This window comes from Labrus bergylta, chromosome 17 (genome assembly GCF_963930695.1).
Source record: "Labrus bergylta chromosome 17, fLabBer1.1, whole genome shotgun sequence".
In the NCBI taxonomy this organism is placed as follows: Eukaryota; Metazoa; Chordata; class Actinopteri; order Labriformes; family Labridae; genus Labrus; species Labrus bergylta.
The window spans coordinates 23355909-23375650 of NC_089211.1; the positions used below are offsets into that span (position 1 = coordinate 23355909).

The 19742-nt window shown below is 42.1% G+C and overlaps 1 protein-coding gene across 4 annotated transcripts in view; it reads right to left on the minus strand.

The window, feature by feature from the left end:
- Positions 1 to 19742, minus strand: part of ttc28 (tetratricopeptide repeat domain 28) — a 121943-nt gene that overhangs the window by 41707 nt on the left and 60494 nt on the right. For all 4 annotated transcript variants that reach the window (XM_065965580.1, XM_065965579.1, XM_065965581.1 and 1 more), the window contains 3 exons: positions 15464 to 15611; positions 8744 to 9016; positions 8537 to 8667 (listed from right to left, as the gene is read on the minus strand). In XM_065965580.1, coding sequence (XP_065821652.1) covers positions 8537 to 8667; positions 8744 to 9016; positions 15464 to 15611 — 552 coding nt within the window. The remainder of the gene's footprint in view (positions 1 to 8536; positions 8668 to 8743; positions 9017 to 15463; positions 15612 to 19742) is intronic.

Here is a 19742-nt window from a genome sequence, read left to right on the forward strand (position 1 = left end):
TTGCACACATAGATCTCACAGCCGTATAGGATACCACAAAGCACACAACAATCAAACTGTATTCAGGAAATATGATAGATAGAACCTTTGAAATAATTCGATAGATATATTATGCACACACAGTAAAATGCATCAAAAAACAAACCCCGTCCTGATGTTTAGAAACTCCCTGCTGAATGATATCAGGCAGTCACACCTTGGGGTTCAGCAGTGGAACAATGCAGACTCATAAATTACAAAATGTGAAGTTGACCTTTTTAAAGAATAAGACAGAGACCCTAAAGAAATGTTCGCGAGTTTAAAAAAAACCTGACAAAGAAAAGTCAAAGGAGTTATGAAATATTTAACAGGATGATATTAGCATGTTTGTTAGTCACTGAACTCCCTAAACACTCTTGTGTTTCTCTCTGATTCAGACAAGTGTGTCATTCTGCAGAAATGTTAGGAGCGAGTCTCCAGGTTGTGGACGTTTCTGTGAATCTTCATGCAAATAAAACAAGACAAATAAAACTGCAGATAAAGGTCATAAACTCCCAGTGCTGAAGAAGTGTTAGGATCCTTCATCTTAGAAAAAGTTCTGATATCTTAAAGGGACAGTTGGGGAACTTGAGGAACTTGTCACTACATACTGTATGTATTAGCCACAAGAGATGTCGGTCAACACGACGCCTTTATGGAGAGAGCGGCTGGAGTGCAGACACTGAAGCCCTAAAGTATATTTGGAGGAATTTGGAGGTTTTATCTACAGGCCGTTGAATATCCAGTAAATGTGTTTTCACCATTTATGTTGATATGTGCAAATCTAATTTTGATGGCCTCTCATTTTATTTCAGGTAATTTTAATTTAATGAATTATTACCAAAGATTCTAGGCATTCTTGGGCCCTGGTGGCCTAATGGTTGGTGCGCGTGCCCCATTTACCGAGGCTATAGTCCTCAAAGCGAGCAACCGACCTTGGTTGCTCAAGGTTTCAATCCGACCTGTGGCTCCTGGCTTGCATGTCATTCCCCACTTTCTCTCTCTTTCCCTGACTTCGGACTCTATCCACTGTCCCATCTCTACAATAAAATGCATAAAAAGCCCTCAAATAAAAAAGATAAAAAATGAAGGCCACTGAAGTTTCAATTGTTGAGAGTTGGACTGTGTAAGGTGCTCCTGCGGTGGGAGGATCTGCATCTGGATGTTTTGAGCCAGCCTGTGACCTGTGACTCGACACAGACGGAGAAAACTGTGAGCCTAAACCCTCGGGGAAGACGTTCCGAGGTGGATTGTTCAACAAAATACATTTGGATTAGAGGAGAGCAGCAGGTGAATCTGTGTCCGGTGAGACAGAGAGACTCTCAGCGACTTCAGGGCATGCTGATTACTTCTAGTAATTGTTCACTTTTATTGACACACCCAACAAAATATGTTTCTATCTTGAATCTTCTCTGTGATGGTTCATTGTTGTTTAAGTGATTTTGAAATCTTGTATTTTAATGTTTATTTGTCGCGATGCTTTTGGTGAATCGCCTTGTTTCTGAAATGTGCTCTAGAAATAAACGTGCCTTGCCTTGCCTTACTTTCTCCCATTAAAAACTCTCTAGTTAGAGAGGAACTGATCGTCTGCTCTGCTGATACTTTGGCTCAAATACCTGTGGACTGAAAAAAAAACAAGTACAGTCCCTCTGTTAAATCAGGGACTTAAAATGCTAAAAAATGTCACTGAACAGCTAAAGTGACCTTTAGTGAAATTTCCCTCCTCTAATTAACACCCAGAAACCCTGCACCTTTCATTCCTCTTCATGTCTGTGTGTGTGTGTGTGTCTGTCTGTGTTGTGTGTGTCTGTGTTGTGTGTGTTGTCGATGGTAGACTGAGCTCATCCCCTGAAATCCCAATTCCCACTGAAGTGATGAGTGCAAACACATAAAATCCAGTTGACACATCTCAGAGGCAGGAGAGGGAGATTTAATAAATGACGAGAAGGCGTCTTGTGTGTGTGTGTGTGTGTGTGTTTGTGTGTACAGTCGACCGGCCAGACGAAATGTTTGATTTCCCTCAAGGACACAATGTTTCCCCTCGCACGCCAGAAAACACACCAAAAAAAATCCAATCATGTTGTGTCTGGGACTGTGAGCTGCTGCTGCGCTACGTACGTGTGTGTGTGTGTGTGTGTGTGTGTGTGTGTGCTTATTTCTGTTATATGAAAAAGATGGAGGGACTGACAACCCTTCTGATTCTGAAATAAAATCAAAGCAAGTCAATATGCAACCCCGTCATTATGTCGTATTTTTATATAAGCTGCAGGAAATCTCATTAGGAGGGTGAAAAGAGGCGATACCTGGTAGGAGGTAAGAGACGGATCTCGAAATCTAATGAATGAAAATAGAAGAGGAGGGATGAATATAGACAGAGGGAGATTAACAGTGGCAGTGCATCTTCTGCTCCATAAACCAGCCTGCAAAGAGACGCAGGAGGTTTTAAAAAGGGGACGCTCGATCACCCCCCACAAAAACAAAACGAGCTTTTAACCCTCAGCGTGGGACAGAAGAAGAAGAAGTGTGCTCGGCTGATTGTGTCAAGAGGGAAATGAAATATCCGAGTTCACTTGATGGTTAATGGTCGGTCTGATTGAGCAAACTCAATCTGTCCGAACATGCAGAAATTACAAAGACACACAAAGTTCAGATTGATTTGGAGCCTTTACTGAAGCGCTACCTCGACTGAAATGTGAGGGACGACGCTCAACTTTTATGACCCGAAATAAACTTGCATCCTAATGCTCCTTCAAACTGCTTCAAATATTTTTCTCTAAAGGAAGAATGAGCAACATGATACACATAAATATATCAGAAATCCAGTCTGTCCTGTGTAAACGTGTCTCTGAGTCCTGACTGTCTACAATGAGGGAGAAGCTCGAGTCCCGCTGGCTGTGTTGTTGTCAGAGCCGTGTTTACATGGACGGGACGGCCGGCTCCTCCCCTTGTGTATAAAAGCTGTTTTAGTCAAGAACTAGAGAGAAGAAGAAGAACATACTCACTGATTATTTGGATGTTAGTAAGAGTGTTTAGATCACGCTCATTCTGTGTTAATTTATGTGCAATGTGAAGCCAAGAGCTAACTAAAGAGCGCTAACATTAGCATGCTAATACAGCAATGCAGGACACAGGTGATTGCAGCTCGAGCACAGGACAATTTTGTACGCCGCTTGTGTTTAATGGTGCTTAATTATGATGTGTTCCATTTGATTAGTCCTTCTTGCAAAAGCAAGGGGAGGGGGGTTGGAGGAGGAGAGCAGCAGTTTGTTTTGGTTTAATACTGCTGCTCAAGGGCGACATCTACTGGAGCCTTTGTGGAAACGGCCAGGTGGTCATCCAGATCAGCCACGCCCTCAATTATGATGAACTCTTATCTTTCATAAAATCTAAACGAATGAGTTAAATAACATTTGCACAGTTGACATTTTAATAAAGGGTGTTTATTGGACTTCCAGGTCCTTTCGAGCCTGCCACTAGTGGACACTCATGGAACTGCAGTTTTTTTCTGCATTTTCTTTGTTTTTGGAGGATGCTGCTTGGGTTTTCTGTTTTGCATTTTTTTTTTTCATTATTCCCAATAATAATGTTCAGATCCAGGAGTAAAAATATAATAAAAAAAGTAAATTAGAAGGACAAAGATGAAGGAAAGTTTACGTGAAGGAGAAGAGAAATGCAAACAAATGAACGCAGAAGGAGAGTTATATGTGGCTTATGATAACAAGCTACTTGTTTAACCTCAGAGGGAAAAACTCCAAACATTATTCCAAATTTAACCTCATTATTAGTTGCACAAGTTTCTTAAGTTATTATAAAAATAATACAAATAAATGTGTTTCCATCAATAAGCATTTTCTAGAAGCAGCAACTCTGATTGATCACAAGTTTTCTACAGTGGGGTTGAGCTACTTTTACTGAAATAAACTGTAAGAAACTTTAACTTTGTGCTAGTTTATCTTATAAGAAAAGGAAAACCTAAAAATTTTATAATTGGATTGGAAAATCTTTATTGTCCCAGAGGGGCATACAGGCACTACACATCATACAAAGAGCACGAAGACTTAAATACACATGTATGAAACATAATCTCCATGGATGTCATCATGATGGACTTTAAACGGGCAGATCTCATTTCACTTGAAGACTTTAGCTCTAACTTAAAAGACCAAACAAACGGGAGACTGAAGTGTTTCTGAATTGTAATCTGTGATCTTGACTCTGCACTTTATCTGCTCTTAACCTAATGTTTGTAAAATGTTTCTTAATCATGTCCTATTTATCATGACGTGTGCTGCTGCTGCCCTCTTGACCAGGTCACAATTATGAAAAGAGGTCTTGATGTCAATGGGTTAATTACCTGGTGAAATAAAAAAATACAAATAAAATGGACATGAGTGAGATAAGAGACACAAAGACAAACAGTCCATGATGTTTTATTTCTTTTACTGTTAACTTTAGCCAATCTTTGTCTCCTTTCTCTGTTAATTGGATGATTGCTGCACTGTTGTTTTATTTTTCATGCTGCTTTTAAAAGGATTTTAATTGTTTTGTATTTGACTGTTAGGATTTTTCTTTTTTCTGTAAAGCACTTTGTGCGGTTGGTTTTGATAAGTGCTTTATAAAAAAACTTTAAACTTTATTATTATTATTATATTATTATTTTAGTGCCCACAGCTTTTTTTTTAAAGACGTCTAAACTCTGCATGCAGCGGGGTCTGAGGGTCTTACAATGCTGCTTCCATTAGATGTAGCCTAAAGGTTTGTTTTATTGGAAAAATGCAAAGAATTAAAAATACTGTGATGCATATTTCTGCTTGTTAGAGAACTTTAAAGACTGATGATGATTGTAAATGATGAAACACCTGTTGAGTTTTTTTAAACACTATTGCAAACTCGGTGTGGTGTTTTCCTTTCTGTGTCCGTCCCTGTAGGTTGCACATCATCTCTCTGCACGTTGTGTGTTTGTTTGGAGAGACGCAAACAAACAATTGTTTGTAACATTGCAAGGCAAACACATGGTGGGACATATGGATTTGTGTTGATGTCCATGTTTCAGTCGCCTGCAGGATGCTCACCTGCGGAGGAGAAGCTCAATAATCGTCTGTCAACAACCCAGAGAGACGACTGTGTGTGTGTGTGTGTGTGTGTGTGTGTGTGTGTGTGTGTGTGTATGTGTGTGTGTGTGTGTGTGTGTGTGTGTGGGGTGTTGACTGCTCCAAGTCAAACACGGAAAACAGATGAAGAAGAAACTCTTCCGTCTGGTTTCGATCCTGAGCTACGGGGTGAACAGGATTCATGACAAACTAGACGGTGTGTGTGTGTGTGTGTGTGTGTGTGTGTGTGTGTGTGTGTGTGTGTGTGTGTGTGTGTGTGTGTGTGTGTGTGTGTGTGTGTGTGTGTGTGTGTATGTGTGTGTGCGTGAAAAACTTTTATGGCAAGTCAGAGGCCTACATTAAACCACGTGCCAAAACAGACAAACATGGTGAAAAAACACATCTACACACACACACACACACACACACACACACACACACACACCAGATTCTTGTTAATCTCACTGATTTTCAGGGAGAAACAGGAAGTGGTCACGGATCACAAACTGACGTCAAACAGCTCAAAAGGAACGGTAACAAAGGTCAATGTGTGATGTCATAAGGTCAATGTGTGATGTCATAAGGTGGATATTACTTTGGACTCGTCAGCTGAGCTGTCTGAGAGTTTGTTAAAGTCAAATGAGACGTTCAAAGATGCAGCAGTGTTCTTCTTTTACATCACTGGGACTACAGGGAGACACTGAGGACGGTGAGCAAGAAGGGACAAAACTGGTTTTAATTGATGACAGCTCTAGTTTGAAGTATTTCCTTAATTGTTTCAGTTTTCAGTTGTGGAGGTTTGCCTGGTTTCCCTCTTATCGTGTGTATCCTGTTTTCACACAAACTCCCAACACATTTTTTACATCACCTGTCCTTTGACCACATTGAGCAACCTGTCATCCACCTTTCCTCCCCGTGTTCTTAGTCATATTAAACCGTACAGTGATGTCATTTACTTTCTGTACAAACCCAACAGACTGAAGCAAACATGAAACTATCGACATGTTACATGAGAGAAATGAGTCCATGAACAGCCTCAGAGTCAAACATTATGGATTAACACACAAAATGTTGAATTGATTATTTTTCTTGTAAAATATTAAAGAGACAATAAAAATATTCTGCGAGACGCGCCACGGGCACAGAATCACCAGATTAAAGAAAATATTAAATCCATTGAGACGTAATTGGATCTGCCATGACACCGTGCGGTTTATTTACAGCGTGTCGATGCTGGCACGCACACACACACACACACACACACACACACACACACACACACACACACACACACACACACACAAGCTGACAGCTCTACTTTGTGTCTGGAGACATAAAGGGGCCAAGGAATAATCTGCAGCAGCGATCTAATTAAAGACACTTTTCACAACTGTCCAAAGAGTTTGAGAAGAAAGACGCTGAGTTTAGCTTCTTCCCCCGAGGCGACCGAAAAGAAAAACTGTTTTCAGATAACTCAGAGAGACGGAGGGAGCGGTTAAGAATCACTGAGAGGATCCAAACGAGCTGTGATCATCTGGAGGAGCCGTGATGTCGCTGCTTTATGTTTTTATTTTCATAAAGAGCTTTTTTTGTGTTTTCTTTGAGTGTTTTTAATTTAATTTGTTTTTAAATTTTTAATTTTCTATCAGGCGGCTTCAGAGATTATTATAAAGTGGGTAAATCCTGCAAATTTACACGACAAACCAATGTGCAAGTGGAACTAAATAAGCTTTGTTAACGACTTAAAAATACCTTAATAATAATAATAATAATAAAGTGTTGATTGTATGTATGTATAACCGTGGTGTTGATTGTATTCCCTCAGTGCCACTGCTTACATCAGATTATATTACCCAGCATGCAATATGAGGTTCATTATCCTGGCAGCTGTGATCAAAAGTCAACGAAGTAGAATGAACGTCATCTCTCAGCTCTGTTAATTATAAACTGTGTGAATTTTCTGTGTGAAGTTTGTGGTCTGTGTTACGTGCGGCCCTGGTCTCCCTCCTCCCTCTACCTGTTATACACCTGAGAGCAATGTTGCGCTCAGGGAGGCGGAGGAGGAGGGGGGTTTAGAGGAGCCGGGTATGGGAGAGACGGGGCAGACAGACACACACACACGTTCTGGGCCGCGGCGTGGTGAGAGGTGCTCGTTTCTTTTGTCGTTTAAATGTTCCCCCCATGCATGTCCACATTCCTGGGTTTGGTTATTTTAGTTTGAGCTGGAGACACCGGTAGTCCTATTCTCCATTGTTTGAGTTTCAGTAGGTTAGGTAGTTTATTAGGTTTGTTAAATTATAATATTACCTGAGGGGGGGTGGAGCTTATTTAGATAAAGCTTGGGGTTTAAAACTCGATATCATCATTTAAGTTCTCGGAGAGATCATTGAGGGCGACCCTCATTTACAATGATGCAGAGAAAACATACATAAATGATAAACAACGAGAAATGAGATAAATATGGAGTATATTGTGTGGCGTCCCCTTTTTGCATGTTTTGGTCTCGTATTTCTGAGCCGTTTTTGGTTAACTTGACGGTACGTTAAGGAGGCCGGAACAGTCTGTTGAAGTGTGAAATGTTTTAAAAAATGGTACGAGCTGCCGTTCACACACTCTTCCTGCTTCCTCTCATTGGACGCTTTAAAAGAGGGAGATCTTGACTGAAAAATGTGCTGTTTAAATTTGTTATTTGTGTCTTTTAATGTCTGATGTATTGTTTTGTATTTGTATGTTTAGCTGCTCGTTGTTTCTGTGACACTCTGTAAATTGTGCTGCTGTGTTTCTCGGAAAGGACACTCTTAAAAAAAGAGAGTTTTAATCTCAATGAGTGTCTTTCCTGGTTAAATTCAGGTTCTTTCAATTTTGTTTTTAAATGACATCATCACATTGAATGACTTCTCTAAGCATCCCCAACTGAGATCGACTTCCAGCGCCCCTGCTCCAAATCCAAGACGAAGCCTTTGTTATTCTTTATATGCTCTTAAAAGGATTCAGAAATCATTCACTGAGCTCATGCTTCATCGTCTTTCCCCCGAAAAGAGGAAGATGACAAAGAGAAACTTTGGTCGAAACATTGGCTATAACATTTTTGTGGCATTAAGTAAGTGTGTAAAATGAAGACAATAACAATGCTTTTTTCCCAAAACTGGACTGTGATTTAAAAAATAAAACCTCCCATGCAGGGGTTTTATACAGAAACCCAACATGTGACCACTTGGATCTGGATCTTTTGACACTATACTTCTAATGTACATTATTTTAGGAAAAATGCTGGAATTCTTTACCTACTGTATAGTTCATGTGCATGTATGTCAAACATGCAAACTTGCAAAACAAAAACCTTAAAAAGTGGAACACTCTGCTCCAAAAAAATCTATTAAAAAGCATTTTTATAAAAGTACCCAGCAGCACACATCATGCAAACGTACCTCTCTGTCCTTGAGCTTCATAGCTAGCACCAGCTGGTTTCTGTGATTGGCCAGAGCTTCTCTGTAACTTCCTTTAGAGAAGAGGGCGGAGCCAAGGTTCCCATGAGCTCTGCATTCACCTGACTGATCACCTGTGGGCGAGACATTCATTACGACTGCTTCACATCACCGTTGCTGTCCGCTCTCTTTTCTCCTCCTTCCCCTTACCTAAAGTCTTGGTCACCTCCAGGTCCTGCTGCATGTACGCCATACTCTTCTCGGTGTTTCCCAGGGACCAGTAGGCGGAGCTTAGGGCGGAGAAGACGGATCCGCGCAGCTTTAGGGAGCACGTGCCGATCTTAAGTCCCGCCTCCAGCACGACGACGGAGGCGCCGTGGAAACTGTGAGTCAGCAGCTCCTGGCCGATGACGGAGACGACCACGAACGGGCTTTTATCCAGCTTCATCTTCTGGAGCTGCTGGTAGGTCGGCTCGAGAGAGTCTGATGAGAGGAAGGATGACATCAAACGAATCACTTGAGAATCGAGCTTTAAAGACAAATCTTATTTTTTTTTAGGCATGAAGACTTTGAAACAGCAACTTTGAGTCCATGGGGTTAAAAAAATAAAGCCTCAAGCGGTGAGCTCTACATGTGTCTGTAGATGAAATGTGCTCTCTCTGGACAGAGCCTAGGATGAACTTAAGATGTGGATTTACTCTCTTTTTTAAAGTGAAGCCAATTAGGAAGTGGATTAAAACAGCATTCTTTCAAATCACCAGCAGGGGGCGACTTGATAATAATAATAATAATAATAATTAGCCTACTTCACACTTGATTTATTATCTGGTCTCAATCTGTAGTTCTGTGTCTTCTTCAGTGCAGCACGTTGTTCATTTTGTTAATCACGTCTTCATTCAGAGAACAATAGACCATCCAGCAGGGTATGATTTAAAGATTTGATTACAAGTCGTTACCACGGCAACACGAGGAAAGGATTTTGTTCAGAGTTCTGTTGGGCCTAAAGACACTTTCAGGAGTCGACTGTAATTTTGGATTCGGTTCATTTTGCTTGTAACTCAGCGTCGCAAGTTCATTTTTCATCGGCGGTGGGGGGGTAGGAGTGGCAAAGAGAACTCCCATGATTCCCCGCCAGCCTCAGCCTCATCTTTTGTTATTGTTTTGATTGAGAGCCCCCTGGTGGCAGAATCTACATACTTCATCTTTAAATCATTGGAAAATTTAGGAGATCTGTCATTTTAAGAGCATGTCTTCTATGTTCTGAGAGATTGACTCAAATTTAAGCTAAAATGTCATTATTCATTTATTTCGTTGAATTTGTCAACAAATATACTCTCAGCTGTTGGAAATAAATGTATCGTCCGTCTTCCACTGGATTGGACCGAGCAGCGACACATGTGAATGTGAATAACATTTGGCAAAAGATTGAATTTAGCCTTTTGAATTGTTCGTTTTGAGGCTTAGCTAGTGCAAACATTTTCACATTTATAAACGCACAAAATATAAGAAACATCTCCAGCTGCAGAAAATGTATGCAGATTTTGCAGATGCAGATTTTGCAGATGCATGCAGATTTGTGAGATTATATCAAACTAATTACATTTTTTATATATTTAGAGATACTTAATGCATGATTTTCTCTGCAAGAGTGAAATTATGGCATCATGGCACAAAATCTACTTGTCCGGGGGAAAAAAAAAACTGCTGAGTGTGCATTATTATAATGAACAGTTCTGCTTAGATTACCACAGTTAAGAGGTGATAGTTATATTCAGATTGCTGTTAAAATGCTCGGTTTGCACGAGAACAGAGAGTGAAGAGCCGTGCAGCTTCATCAGCTCTGACACATTCAGTTTGTTGTGAAAGCCTCAGAAGACAGCAGCCAAACTCGAGTGTGAAATACAGCCCAACGTCGCCTGCAGACGTCAAAGTGAGCTTATATAGACTCTGGGTGTGTGCCAGGTTTGTAGCATTAAAGTGTGTCTCATAGGCAGCTGATACATGTGTTCTCAGATATTTCATATTTTTTGAGCAGGCAGCAGTGATCAGAAAGGGAAAAGAGAGGGGGGAGAGGGTGACTTAAAGCCACAGAAATAAAACAAGTTGACTCGTGTTGATCTTATGTGTCATTTCAAGGTCGCAGCCGACAGTTATGGGTTTCTTTTTCAGCCACATTTAGCTCAATATGAATACCAATTTCATTTGGGCATTTCAACACTTTGATCAAAACTGAAATATTGGAGTCAGCAGAATCTGCAGAGTCAGCTCTTCCATGAACACCTGTATACTCACTTTTATCAACAATATGTAACTTTTCCATCTTAAAATAGTAGTTTCAAAGTCGAAACAGGCAGGATAGCATCTCTCCCATGTCCACAGAGCACCCTCATCACCTGCTTATATGCACGTTTGGCAGACCATGGTTCTCTAGGGTTTACAGCACTACACAGCTAGCCCGTCTCGCTTCTGTTTGATTCAACGGCTGAGGCTAAGAGACCAACAAGGACGCTGACGGATGCAGCTAAGAAGACAAAAAGAGAGAGAGAGAGCGACCGAGCAAGATGCAGAGTGAAAATCCATCACTTAAGACTGCGTAACTGTCTGTGTCATCGTTGTGTCATTTTTAGCATCTTTACCAGGTGCAGAAAGTCATCTAACCCTTAAAATAAAAATAAATCCATCTTGCTGGATTCATGCTGCTTATCTACTCGATCCAAAAGTCACACATTCCTTCCTTTAAAGTATTTGTCTTGCAAACACTGCAGAAACCTTTATCTGCTTGCTGTAAGGCGAATTAACACACTTTTTAAGTCACTTATCCATGAAAATAAAAACTCTTCTCATGAACACTGACCCCGATACAGTCCTTTTGTATTTCACCACAGTATCTGGGTAAAAAGTGTTTTCTTTTTCGATTCAGTCCCTTGTTGATGGTCTGTGTGTGATTTGTGTGACAGAAGGCCACGGATCTGAAATTAAACGGCTCCTTACTGCCGCCTGACCCTCCGCTGTGCTGCTGTCACATCCTGCTGACTTACAACCTGTCACATCTTACAGTGAATAAAAACCCAGCCGCCCCCAAGTCTGGACCAGTGAGGGTTGAATCCCAACATTTCCCAGGCAAGTCTTTCTATTTTTTTCAAACTTTGAGCCGTGATTGTTAAGTTAAGGTTGGGAAAAAATAGAATATTAAAGTGAAAAAACATGGAATATCTATCATATCATGATATTTTGGGACAAATATGAAAACTTGCCCTTGGTAGGAACACACAAGCAGAGCAGAGCAGGGACAGAAGAAAGAAGTGCACATACATTTCTGAATTCCAAACGTCTAAATAAAGTATTTTGGAGTGGCAGTGGGCCGCAAGTGGTTAGTGCTGTTTCCTCACAGGTGTGACCCCGCCTCTGGCCAAATGACAGCTATTAGGATCAGCTCCAGCAACCCCGCCACCCGAACGAGAAAAGTGGGAATAGACAATGGATGGAGGCCTGAGTTGGGAACAATAGTATTCCTTGTTTCCAGGTTGTACTGGAAGCTGTGGAAGGTGCACAACCACAAATAAAGGAGGGAAAGTGTTGCAGAAGTGAATCACTATTCATTCAGTTTCTCTTTTTCAGGTTAGATAAAATGTCCTTGCTCATACCAAAGTTAAAATTCCAGAATTATTTTCTTTTAGTTGCTTTCAAACACACCTTAAACGGCCCCATAATGCTGCGCTTCAGCTTGTGCAAAATGAGAAGAACTCCAGCTGCTGTCGTCTTCATTTGTTCTGTTAGGAGACACCGACACCTCTCTTTATTTTCAAAGTGTTGTGATGTTAAAAAATATCTCACACGTCATCCAGAAGAAGTTGCTCGACTGCCTCTACTGCCAACTTTGCCCGTCTGACGCCCTGCAGCAAACAAACCCATAAAAAAGACATCAACAGGCTCAACAGGAGACAGCTAACCCAGAGGGGGCCGGCCTCATCCATGCTGTTAATGTTGCAGACCGCCCCCACCCCCCACCCCCCTCTGTGCTCACTGCTTATACATGCCTTCTCCACGCTCCAACATGTTGCCCTTTCCCTCCTGCCTACTTAACCACGAAGCATGAAGACTCCTGGTAACACCTGATAGTTGGCTTCTTCACTTTGAGGCGTGATCGCTTTGAAGCTTACAGGAGATTTGATTTTGGGGAGGGTTGCAGCCCCCCCTGGACAGCAGAGAGACCTCCCACTGAGCAGCTGATCTGCAGAGTGAGGCTCTGCAGTAGCTTAGTTAGGACTCTGATACATACTGTATATGACAGAGCTGCTGCCATCGATCAAGAGATGCTCCTGATCACTATCAAAAACTGACGATTGCTGTTTACCCCGAACAGAGTCTGCCACATGTTAAAATCACAGTAAATCAGAGGCTTAGGCTTAGTCCTCTGAGAGTGGGCAGCCCAGGTTCAAATCTGACCCATGGCTCTTTTGCGCGCTTAACCCCAATCTCTCTCTCTCTCTCTCTCTCCCCGGTTTCTGACTCTACCCACTGTCCTGTCTCCAGAATAAATCTAAATATAAGTAGGTTAAGGAGTTCATTGTGGTTCTTTTCTCAAAATCTTCCAATTTATGTTGTTGGGGCGGCAGTAGCTCAGTGTGTAAGGACTTGGGATGGGAATCAGAGGGTCACCGGTTCAAGTCTGGAAAATGGTCTGGTAGCTGGAGAGGTGCCAGTCCACTTTCTGAGCACTGCCTTGAGCAAGGCACCGGACCCCAAAACTGCTCTGGAGCGCTCGATGTGGGGCAGCCCCCCTCACTCTGAGACCTCTTCATTAATGCATGTAGGGTCCTGTTTGTGCATGTGTGTATTTCAGCCTATGTGTGTGTGTGTGCTCATGTTCATTAAACAGAGTGTAAAACCCAATTTGCCCTTCCGGTGATGAATAAAGTATAAATTATTGTTATTGTTGTTGTTATTACTTTTTTTCTCCCTATGATTCAGGTATATGCAACAAAAGTAGTGTTCATTAGGTCAGTTAGCACTAAAGCCTTATGCTCAATCCGCCCCACCTGCATCGACACATTATACCTCAGAGCGAAATATATTGTGAATACTCAACGAGCTAAGCCCTCCGGTGTAAAAAAAAAAAAAACAGATGCATAAAATTCCACGTGCATAGACTTTCTCTGCAGCCTGCCAAGTAGACGTCTATTCCCAAGAAGCCGTATTGCTCTCATTCTGATACAGCTGAAGGGCAGAAAACATAATCCAGTGCCAGCTCCAGCCTGCAAACCATTCCTGATTATGTGCACTCTTCCTTCATCTCGTAATGCTGTTTAGACCTGCACATTAAAGTGTAGTGTGTGAACTTGTGGGGCGGATAGATCAATGACACACAAGAATCCACCTTTAAATATTTAATCAGGAGCTCCACAAGGAGCTAATTCATGCTAATAAACACGGTAGCAAGAAATAACCCAGGAGATTCACTACGTCTCCAGATTCATGAATATGGAAAAGATATCAGAATCAGGAGTGGGATTATTAGTAATGAGATCTCTTGTCTCTGGACCAAACAGATTTGTCTTCAGAAAAATAGTGATTGCTGCTAAACCAACTTCATACCTGCTAGGTCTGAACATTAATCAGACATCTGATTGGCTCTCATTCAGAACACAGTACAGGGGCGTGAATTAACGGTTTGTCAAGAGGCCTCAGCTCCAGCTCTCAGCCTGTCGTTAGGTTGAATGAAAGTTAGGGTGAGACAGCATTTCCAGCATGGAGACCGCCATCGATGGGACTCCAGCGCCCCCTGCATTAAAGTCTTAATATGTGATTTTTCACACTTAAATGTAGAAATCAAGTATATCCTCTGAAAATAACTCTGTGAGTCATGACTGTCTACAATGGGTGTAACACCCGAGTCCCACTGTCTGTGATGTTTTCAGAGTTTTCAGAGTCCTATCTTCACTTTGTTTACATCGCCAGGACGGCCGGCTGACTCCTCCCCTCGTGTATAAAAGTTGTTTAATTGAGGGACTAGAGAAAAGAAGAATAACATACTGTACTCACTGCTTAACTGTGTTTCTAGATCACGCTCATTTCAGGTAAATTTACATGCAGTGTGAAGATACCAGCATAATAAAGATCGCTAGCATTAGCATGCTAACACAACAATGCAGCGCGAGTTGTTTTGGTTTCATGCTGGTGCTCAAGGGCGACATCTGCTGGATCAAAACCCAAGTGCATCATTGAGCCCTCCATTTAGCCCCCCCTCCCTCAGAAAATAAACCTGAATCTAAAAGTGATGACAAACTTTCTTATAGGCTTAATCCATAATTCAGTCAAACATAGTTCTCAGTCTTTTCACATGCAGCTCTCTGCAGTGTGTTTAGAGACGACTTCACAGACTTTTAGATTTAGACTGTTCATGTGAGACATGTTCATCAACATGTGGAAACTGAAGATGACTTATACTAATCCCCCTGAATCTACAGAGTTCCCTGTTTCCATTGTCTTTGAACGTCTTTTCTTTCTCTTTCTATTTCATCTGACTTGCTTGTTTTATTTATCGTCTCTGTGTCATTTTCTCAGTTTCTCTTTTCTCTTATCTCCGTCTTTGTCGCATCAAACATGAATCCATTTCTTTGTGAGATCTCAATCACCAGAGGCAGCTCTTTTTTTTTCTTCTTTTTTTTTTTTGACTTTTTCTGATCTCAGTCCCAGGAGGAGCTTTTCTGAATAAAACAGAATAAAAATGTAAGTTTTAACTCGACAGTTTTCCCCCAGCTGCTACGTCTCACGCTCCTTCAACTTTCCAAACACAAAGTTTCTGCAAAGGACACAAACAGCTGTTGTTTTATGTTTGCGTGCAGCATCTTCTTCTTGTTTTCATACAAAGTGTGGAGAGAAACGATGGAAGAAAAGGAGGAAGACAAAGACTGAACTCCACGAACATACCTCTGAGGGGCGACTTCATGGCGGCCTCCACCATGCCGACCAGCAGCTGGAGACTCTTGGGGTCCTGGGCGAGGCCGGAGGCGAAGGCTGCGAGGGCGTCGGCATGACGACCCAGGTACTGCAGAGCAACACCCTGACGGAAGTAGGCCTGCAAGGAGACAACAGTTTACCATTAAGTGTTGAAGGATTTGTTTGAGGCTCTTTGAATCTTGTCCTTTGATTTGAGATTTGAGTATTTCAGACTTGTGGAAAACATCAGAGGCAAAAAGCATTTGCTAAGTTGCAGTCCATGAAACCCTCAATCAGACTAACATCAGAAAACTCTTGACTTTTATTTAAACTCTTTAAACAGAAAGCATGTGCAGTAAAAAAACAAAAAACAAAAAAAAAAACTGTTTTTCTTCTCAGGTTTCCATTTGGATTTAAAGGAGCTTCAGTAAGCGATCTACTGAATTCAATCATACCCATGTATAGCTGGCTAAACACTGAAGCTTCAGTGTCCTCGCCATGGCAACCTGCTTATCACACATTGTGACAGTTTGACTTTGAGATGTGATGATCCTTTAATATTTTGTTTTAGGGGTGCCAGCCAGGTCTCTCTCCTGGCATTTAAGATAAGTCGGTTGTTTTTTTGTTGTTTTAAGACTCAAACCACAAACACAAAATAACAAATACTCAATATCCCACAATCCCTCAGTCCTCACAAATTAAAACAGTCCAACTCAAAATTCCACTTTGGGGTTTTTAAATCTGGTCCAACAAAAAAGCGAGGAAAAGATCTTCATTTCAGTTTATGAAAACAAACAAAATAATGATGACATGTGCGTACTCCACCGCAACATTCTGTGGGAAACACTGAACCATGATCAGAAAGTCTCGGACTGAAGTACTTTATCGCTAACTTTGTGCTAGCAGAGTTAGCAGGTTGCTGGAAACTCCCCGTGGCAATATCATTGAATCAGATGAATGCTGATGGGTCCTGAGGTCAATAAAGGAATCTCTACAATTTTGTCATCGGAAGTTTAGCCAATGTTCGAGGCATAAACTCCAGAAATTGAGCCAAGACACCATTTGGGTTGTCAAGTTGGAACCTCCCTTTACTGGTATGTCGTCCAATTAGCACAACCACACCTTGGGAAGGCCGGACGCCGAGCTCAAAATATATAAATGGGTGATATTATTGAGCACAGACTCATACATTCTTAACCACTTCCTCTGAATAAAGAGAATTTTATTTAGGTCAAACGGGTTAGAAACACCCCAGAGGTGTTCACATAACGGAAATAATTAAAAACCCCCCATTGTGCTTGAGTGTGAGTCCAACCTGCAGAGCACTGATACAGCAAGTAGTTTACACACACTGTTTCTATCGCATGCACACACAAACAGCGGCACACTTCATTAGGAAACCCTCGTGCATTTCACAGCAGCATTACAGACAATGAATCATGACACCAAATTCATGAGGAGGCGACGACCAAAAACTCTTCTTCCCCTCTCGCCGGCGTCCAGACTGTAACTTAATTGTGCCGTCTACCTCTCTCCCTTCCCATTCGCCGGTGCCGTGATTCTCTCGCTCTCATTTATCATCCTGCCCTCCCCTCCTCCCACTTAAACATAATCTGTCATGACACTGAATGAATGAAGACAAAGGGAGGAGGAATTCGATTACATGGCAGCTCCTGTCCCGCCTGCCACTTCTTGCAACCCGCGCCGTCTTTTGTCCTGTCCTCGTCTTCAGACGGGCTTCACTGAAACGAATGGAGCCCGGAGGTCACGTCTAATCTAATGCATTAAGCCGTTAGTCTCATGCGCTGGTGCTGGGAGCAGAATGTGAAACAGGCCATGGTGTCATTTGAACTGTTAATTAACACAAAGTGGGATAAATGGTCGGTAATTACAGCTGCAATAATATCCCTTAAAACACTCATCACAAATGAGTCTAAGAGCAGGAGCAGCCACCATGATAATATCGTTATCTGTATTTGCCCTTACACTAGGGCGACCGTCCATCCATTGAGTCCCCACAAATGTCTATAAACCCCTCATATGTCCTGGTTTGGAACAATCACTGTCCTGGTTTTAACCAAACCAAACAATACACCGTGCTTTGTCTGTATATATGTCAATCAATGTCGTTGCCATGGCTGTTTTACATTTTTAACCAATAGAAAAACATCACAAATGCAAGATGAGTCAAAGTTCAACACTGATTTGTCTGCACATGTGTCAATCAATCTCAGGGTTGCGTCTCTTGCTAAGCTAGCCTGACTTCGCATACCCAAAAGGCCTGCTATACATAACGACAGGTAGGTGAGCTGTCATGCTGAAAAAAGGAAGTCAGCATTTGCCAAAGAGCTCGAGGAAAGTGACATGGGATGGATATTCTGCATGTGTCATGCAAGTGTCCATTTTTAGTCCCCCACAGTGGAAATGCCAACATGCAAAGCCGTATTTAAACGAGCAAGCACAGAGGGTTGGTACAGGCTGGAAGTAGCACCGTTGCGATCTACTACAGTGAGGCAAACGCCGATGGCAACCAACTTAAAAGGGCTTCTCTGGAGGGCACCTTTTCCTACCACCTGGGGCGCCATATAGCTGAGAGAAGTTTAAAGTTGAATTCATCGTAATTTCTGAAGCTCCTGAAATTAAAGTTGACATTCACAAAATTACAAAATGCTTCACAAACTGGGACAAAGAAGAAAAAACATTTTACAGCAGCAGCAGAAAAAAATCAGTGAGGAAATCTGAAATAGAGGACGGCGATCTCCGATGCCAAGTGAGCATGCTGAGGAGAGAGAGAGACAGCAGCCTGAACCTCTGACCCTCATCCAGGCTGGAGACAGGAGCAGCAGGGCTGGATTGGATTGGGATGAGGAGTCGGTCTGGTATGGAGCGGCATATGGACGCCCCACCTGTCTGCCTCCACCTCTACTTAGCGCAGCCTCTCAAATCTGTTGCACTTCACACTGATTTGGCTGCTGTACGCAGGATGCAGTGTTGTATTCTTGATTTTACCTTTACCTTGAAGCGGTAAGATAATTTCAGTCGGATGAGGATGATTATATCAAAGGCGGAGAAGTTATAATCAAAGCAAGGCGGCTATTATCTCTGCGTGACTGTCTGTCTGGGAGTGAACGTACAGCACAATAGAGGCTGAAGTTGTGTGTATGCAGGTGTGTGCATGTGTGTGTGCGTGTGTGTGTGTGTGTGTGTGTCTGAGCTTTCTACCCCCGTCAACGGTGTAAACATGCCAGATCCAGACAGCAAGTGACAGCAGGAAGAGTCTACCTTCCATCACCTCCTCCATCCTGCTGCTCACACTCATCCTGCCTATTAGCTCAGTCTGGCTACGCTGCCTGCTAAGCACATGCAGGGGGTCCCGAGCCCAGACAGCCCCACACACACACACACACACACACACACACACACACACACTTTCAGTCTCATTTCCCCCCACCTCTTCCTCTCAGCAGACTTCTGGAGCATCTCAGAGAAATCTTGTCATATTAGAGTCTCTTCACAAACAGTTGTTGGTTGTTTCACGATAAGTGTGCGCCGGTTTGCAGGTATTTCACACTGATTCCCAGTTGAGCGCTTAGACAGCCTCTTCAATATCAGCTGACAGCTCTGCGTCAGTTATAGTGAAGGGATCAATAAAAAGAGACAAGGCAAATACCGGTGATGTGATGTGCGAGTGCGTGTGTGTTTGCAGCTACAGTACTTTCATCTGCGTGTATTCAGGCTTTGTACAGGTGGGTCTCCTTTCTGTGAAGGCACAGGGAGCTCTTCTTTGTAGAACACTAAACAAAGAAACAACGGCTGAACATTGGTGCCATCTTAACTGTATAATTACCCTCAGTGTTAATCTTCACACCATTTAGTCATAGTCATATTCTCCTGACGAAAATGTCCTTTATATTTAGTCAGATATTAGTCATTTGTTATTGATTTAATTTAGCCAATTAGTCACTGACTAAAATTGCACATCATTTCAGTTGACGAAAATAGAAGTTATTTTAGTCAACAAAATCAGACGCAAGCTTTTATTTTTATTATCATAAGCTCCAGGGGGCGGGGCTTCACGGACCTGCAGGCTCCAGGCTGCACATTGTTGCACTCACCACACACACACACACACACACACACACACACACACACACACACACACACGCACACACACACACACCTTAAGTCTGCTGTGGTTTACAATGATTTTAGAACAGCTGAGGGGGGACGTGATAATCCTCACTTTGTAATGTAGTTTTCGTTTTGTCAC